Raw genomic sequence first — 5,788 nt, 5'->3', positions numbered from 1 at the left:
TGCAATGGCAGGCAGCTTCCCTGTACAGCCCTTCTGTGTGCTGCTGCTCCAGGTCACACATGCTGTGCTCCAGAGGGCCCAGGGGAGGGCAGCAGAGCCAGGAGTGCAGCCTGTGTGACCTGGAGTGGCAGCACACTGAAGTTTTATTTACTGTCACCAGGTTTACAATTTTTTGAAAATCTGGTATTTACCAAGAAAAGGCAACATTTATGATTATTAATTATACTAATATGTTGTGCATCCTGCCATGTACCCCCTGCCCTCATTTTGTTTTTCTGGCATGCCAGCATTCCAGCACCTTCCAAGGTAGACATTGTGGTTTTTTCAGCACTCCGGCCAAAAAACGTTGCTTACCCCATGTCTAATAAAAGATAGGCAGATGAGGTTTTTTGGGTAAATCCGCTATGTCCTTAGATCAACACGGCTACAACCAGCACCCTTCAATCCTGGCTTTTGAGCTCTTTTACTCTCATGGGAAGAGTCCTGCACCATGCAACAGGGCATCCATCCCTTGCCATGAGCTTCTACATCATCAAAGTTCTTCACTAGATTCAGCAAAGGGCTGCAGTGTTGCCACATGTACAATAATTATTGCATTTATACGATTTCAACCCTTGTATTTTAATTATCTTATTTATATGATTTCAGCCCTTGTACAATAATTATTGCAGTTATACAATCATTTCAACCCTTGTACGATAATTATTTTCCATCACCCCTGAATCCTGGCTTTTGAGCCCTTTTCCTCTCTTGTACGATAATTATCGTACACCGGGCAACACCGCAGCCCTTGCTGGAGCTGGTGAAGGCCACCGACGACGTCGGACCTGACGTCAGGGGGGCCCTGACCTTGCCGCAGCCGGTTCGCGGGCCGTGGGGAGGGCGGAACCTTTCTCTCGCTTCCAGTGTCCGCAACGGAAGGGCGGGGCCTTTTCACTGAAGTGCAGCGCGGGTTCTACGTGCGGGCGCCTAGTCCCGGCGATTGCCGCAGCAGTGTGGGTCCGCCTAGGTCTCGGTACCGCCATGTGCAGCTGGGTGGCGGCGGCGGGATGGCGACGGGCTAGCTGCAGCGCGCTGCGGTCCGGCGGGGGGCGGCCGCCGCCGGGCAGCCTGAGCGACTTGCTGCAGAGCTCGGTGACGGGCGAAGACACGGGCACGGAGGCGGCGGCGCGGCGGGGGCGGCGCCTGGACGCCTCCTCGGTGCTGCTGTTCCCGGGCCAGGGCAGCCAGCGGGCGGGGATGGGCCGGGGCCTGCTGAGCTTCCCCGGTGCGAGGGACCTGTTCGTCGCGGCCCGCGACGTGTTAGGCTACGACCTGCTATCGCTCTGCCTGCACGGGCCGCAGACGGAGCTGGATCGCACAGTGCACTGCCAGCCCGCTGTCTTCGTGTCCTCCCTGGCCGCCGTGGAGAAGCTCAGCCACCAGCGGCCTGATGTGCGTGGGGGCGGGGGGGGGGGCTGGGCGTTGGGGGCATCTTCTGCCCCCTGGTCCAGAGTTGAGGGAAGGGGGCTGATTTAGTCTGGAGACCAAAAGACTGGAAGGATTTAATAGCAGCCTTCAACTACCTAAAGGGGGGGTTGGAAAGAGGATAGAGCTGGACTGATTTCCGTGGTGGCAGATGACAGATTGAGAAGCAATGGCTTCAAGTCGCAGCAAGGGAGGTTTAGGTTAGATATTAGGAAGGATTTTCTCACTAGGAGGGTAGTAAAACACTGGAACAGGTTATCCAGAGAGGTTGTGGACTCTACATTTTGAGGTTTTTTTACGACCCAGCTAGACAGCCTTGGCTGGGATGATCTAGTTGGGGATGGCCCTGCTTTGAGCAGGGGGTTGGACTAAATGTGACCTGGGTTCCCACATTTTCTATGATCTCGTGTCCCCAGTCATTCCTTCCCTCTGGCTCTGGGTGAAGTCACCCACCTCAGAAATCAGGCCTGAAACGTTTCAGTGGCACCCTCCAAGATAAAGGGGCTTCCAGAAATTCAGGCTGTAGATCCTACCCCCACCCATCTGTGTGTGCACCTCAGTGTTGCTCTAACAGGCTGCTTTGTGCTTGCTTTGTTTCCACAGGTGATAGAGAACTGTGTTGCAGCCGCCGGGTTCAGCGTGGGCGAGTTTGCTGCCCTGGTGTTTGCTGGAGCCTTAGACTTTGAAGCAGGTGCGAGGAGTATTTTTCTCACCTCATGGGAATGGGATTTAGAGCGGTTTCCTTTATTTCCACATGTGAGTGCACACACTGTAGTTTGCAAGCCATTCCTTTGGTGACAGCATTTTTCCCTGCTGCTTTTTGTCCTTGCCTTTGAAATATATTTTGCTAAATCTGTTTTCTGTACAATTTGCTTAATGCAGAAAGTATTGTCTAGTATTTAAACAGATGGTTAAATTTGAATAAATTGCAGGGTAACTATTTTGTAAGGAACTCTTGAAAATAATTACTAGCGAAAATTAAGTTTTTGTGCTTATAATGTTTGATCTGTTTGTTATTTTTTCCTCACATTTATTTTTGGCACTTTAAGGATTCCAGACTACCAGATTTTAGGAGAATATATGACCACTGAATCAAATATAAAAGATCTAAAGTGTTTTAACTTAAATAGCATCAAGCATTCAGCATTGGATTTCTATAAAAGGAAGATGAGGATATATATTATGGTATAATAATTTATGTTTCCTTAATATCCTTCCTTCCTTAATATCCTTAAGGATTTCCTTAATATCCTTTCAAGTATATTTGAAAGGTTTTCTACAATTTTCCTTATTTAAGGTTGTTTTGTGTAAAAGGTGCTAATAACTTGGGTAATAAATATAGTTCCCTGTGTCTGAACATACTTCTTTGAGACTTAAGCTACAGTAAGAATTTATGTTCTCTCTCTAGCCTTGTATGCAGTGAAAGTGCGTGCTGAAGCAATGCAACAGGCATCGGAAGCAGTCCCAAGTGGGATGTTATCAATTATTGGGCAACCCAAGTCAGATTTCAAGGTTGCCTGCATAGAAGCTCGTGAACACTGTAGATCATTGGGTGTAGAAGATCCTGTTTGTGAAGTTGCAAATTACCTGTTTCCAGATAGCAGAGTTGTTGCAGGTCATTTACAGGTATTTTTTTTAAGTAAATGTCTAAATGTACATTTAATAATGAGTAACTACTCAGTAGTTCTGTGGAGGGGGAAAAACAACATTTTCCCCAGTAGGGCCAGACGGAATATTGTATTTGGTTTTTTGTGGTTCATGGCTAATTGTGAAATACTGTGAGGTAAGTGCTCTCTTCTAAGTATCTTAAGTCAAACCTCATGGGAAGGATGAGCGGGGGTTTAGTGCATCTGTCAGATCTAAGCATAAACTTTCTTTTCTCTCTAAATGGTGAGAGCCAAATGAACACAGCTATTTTTCTTACAGGCCTTGAAGTTTTTAGAGGAGAACTCCCGAAAATATTATTTTGCACGTACAAAAATGCTGCCAGTCAGTGGAGCTTTTCACACAAGACTTATGGAATCAGCCATAGAGCCCTTGGCAAAAGTACTCAAATCAGTTGAGATTCGGAAACCACTCATAAATGTCTATTCAAACGTCGATGGCAAAAAATACATGCATTCAAAACATATTCAACATTTGTTAGTAAAGCAGCTTGTTTCACCTGTAAAATGGGAACAGACTATGCATGAAGTATATGAAAGAACAAAGAGAACGAAGTTTCCTTTTACATATGAAGTGGGACCTGGGAAACAACTAGGAGCAATGCTCAGAAACTGCAATTTAAAGGCTTGGAGAGTCTATAAACATATTGAAGTATCAGAAGATGAGGAAGTAGAGGAGGCATGACAATATTTTGAAAAATCCATATAATTGTTGCTTTTTCAGCTTAATTTTAAACGATTTGGTTGCCCCTGAAAGAGAGCTCCTGGAGATTAGAGGCATCTCTGTTTTATCCCCAGAAGAGTACAGCTCTGAGTTTAATACAAAATGATTTTCCCTGATATTGCTTCTTTAATGCACCTCACACTTTACAGAGAAGAACTGCTGCAAAGGTGCAGCTGTTCAGCCTGTTGTCAGTGTGAGGATGCTATCAAAGATGCTGTTTGCTCTTAGATTTTTGTCCATTCCTGCTAGCAGCCCCTTTTGCCCGTGTGGAGTTGTTAAAGTCTGTTCCCTTCTGTGTATGCACAAAGGTCTTTTTACACGGAAGACCTTGCAGGGTGAAAGCCTTTGACTGTTTCTTTCATGTGGACCTCTGTTTACCATGATCAGGAATTCTTTTAGATAAGTCACTCAATTGTAATGACTTTTAGTCACTACTCTCTCCTGTCTTAAAAAGATGACTAATCCGTGGAATAGGTATCCGCAGACTTTTTCTTAATGTTGCTTTTGTACTCAAAACTTACTACTGGGGTTGCATAAAGTAGAAAATGTTATTACAAATACACTTTTAAGGTTGCATTATAAATATAAATAAATGATTTATAAAGCTCTATTCCTGAATAATTTTAATGCTACAGGTACAGTAATTTGTCTGGGATGGGGGGTGGGGGTGGGGTGCTAAAAACAGCCCTTGGCCCCTGGGGATGGAGAGAACCCCTTTTCATTCCCCCAAGCCCTCCTATGGACCCCATGAGCCTCTCCTGATCCTGCCAAACCCTCCTCAGTTGGTCATTTTTAACTCAATCTAAGCCCCCCACCAACCTCCCTGAATATCTGTACATACCTCTAAATTATTCTGTGTATTTTAATGGAAGTGTTACCAGCTTGCTTTATGTTGGTTAGTCTATAAGGTGCAAATCTACCCTGCCTTCAGTTAGACTCTGAAAGCCATATACAAAATGTACAGAGAATGAATTCTTGACTTATTTATGCAACAGGTACAAGATGAACGTTAAAGTTGTAGGAAATTGTATAAGGCATTTTATTTATTGGGGAAGTAGCATATCATGTAATAAGGGGCATATAATATGCATATTCAAGAGATGGAGCTGAAGATTTTGTGTGCAGTCCTTACTTTTGATTCCTTGATACACTTCTATTTGCAGTATATGCAAATATGGATATATTTCAAATGCTTAGAACATATTTATCAAAAAAATAAAATGCTGATACAAATCTATCAAAGAAGCTAAATGAAGACTAAATTCCAATGGTACGTGCTTACAGTTACCACTTATGAAAAGTAATATGAATAAGAGGTGGTTGACCCACAGTGATTAATTATTGGAATAAATTGCTATTAACAGTTTTTTATATTGCTTGAAACTGCTGAATCTGCCAGAACCTCTCAGTTCAAATTCCACTTTTGGCATATGTAAACATTCACTATAATAAAGCACAAAGCAAGGCTCCATCTGTTTTATCTTTGGCTATTGTAGACTTGTCAGTTTAATGTTTAAATTACTGTTCAGATACTTGTGGTTTCATTAAGGAGGGTGTATTAAAAATAGGATGCGTAGTTATCCAGGAACATGCAAAGGTTGGACTTGAATGAGATGCTAGGTAAGTTTCTGAGATTTTAAATGTAATGTTACAGTCTTACAATTTAGCAAAAGAGGAGTCTTAACTGGTTCTTTCCAACCAGCGGCTCAGATTCCTAGAAGTATGGTAATGTGCATACATGAGAGAGAGAGAGAGAGAAGAATAGTGCTGCGGTCTCGGTTTAGAAGTACAAGAATCCTTTTTTGCATCCTGTTATTTAGAACTTTTTTCATAGTCAGTAGTTACATATATTTTTGCATTTGTTGAGTCATATTTTGTTACCGTTTAACATAAGGAGCATGTATGCAGTGTATTTTTTTTTAACTTACTGGAG

At 43.4% G+C, this 5,788-nt stretch overlaps 1 protein-coding gene across 2 annotated transcripts; it reads left to right on the top strand.

The window, feature by feature from the left end:
• The first annotated feature begins 1,001 nt into the window (after positions 1-1,001).
• On the top strand, positions 1,002-4,465 carry MCAT (malonyl-CoA-acyl carrier protein transacylase). 2 transcript variants are annotated; one of them, XM_019481712.2, is made up of 4 exons: positions 1,002-1,434; positions 2,071-2,158; positions 2,876-3,093; positions 3,394-4,465. In XM_019481712.2, exons 1-4 carry the CDS (start codon positions 1,024-1,026, stop codon positions 3,814-3,816), a joined length of 1,140 nt encoding a protein of 379 aa, XP_019337257.1. In that variant the 5' UTR covers positions 1,002-1,023; the 3' UTR covers positions 3,817-4,465. The 2 variants fall into 2 exon arrangements, with proteins under 2 accessions (XP_019337257.1, XP_059582613.1); XM_059726630.1 differs by having other exon boundaries at positions 2,876-3,082; positions 3,394-3,623.
• The last annotated feature ends 1,323 nt before the right edge of the window (positions 4,466-5,788 follow it).

Source organism: Alligator mississippiensis, chromosome 4 (genome assembly GCF_030867095.1).
Source record: "Alligator mississippiensis isolate rAllMis1 chromosome 4, rAllMis1, whole genome shotgun sequence".
Classification (NCBI taxonomy): domain Eukaryota; kingdom Metazoa; phylum Chordata; order Crocodylia; family Alligatoridae; genus Alligator; species Alligator mississippiensis.
This window is presented reverse-complemented; position numbering and strand designations above follow the sequence as displayed.

What these genes read in the sequence shown, in the direction of transcription:
- MCAT (XM_019481712.2), top strand. Translation starts at nt 1,024, where the DNA reads ATGTGCAGCTGGGTGGCGGCGGCGGGATGGCGACGGGCTAGCTGCAGC. An exon ending in TCAGCCACCAGCGGCCTGAT is followed by an intron (nt 1,435 to 2,070) that starts GTGCGTGGGGGC and finishes TTGTTTCCACAG; the next exon opens with GTGATAGAGAACTGTGTTGC. An exon ending in AGCCTTAGACTTTGAAGCAG is followed by an intron (nt 2,159 to 2,875) that starts GTGCGAGGAGTA and finishes TTCTCTCTCTAG; the next exon opens with CCTTGTATGCAGTGAAAGTG.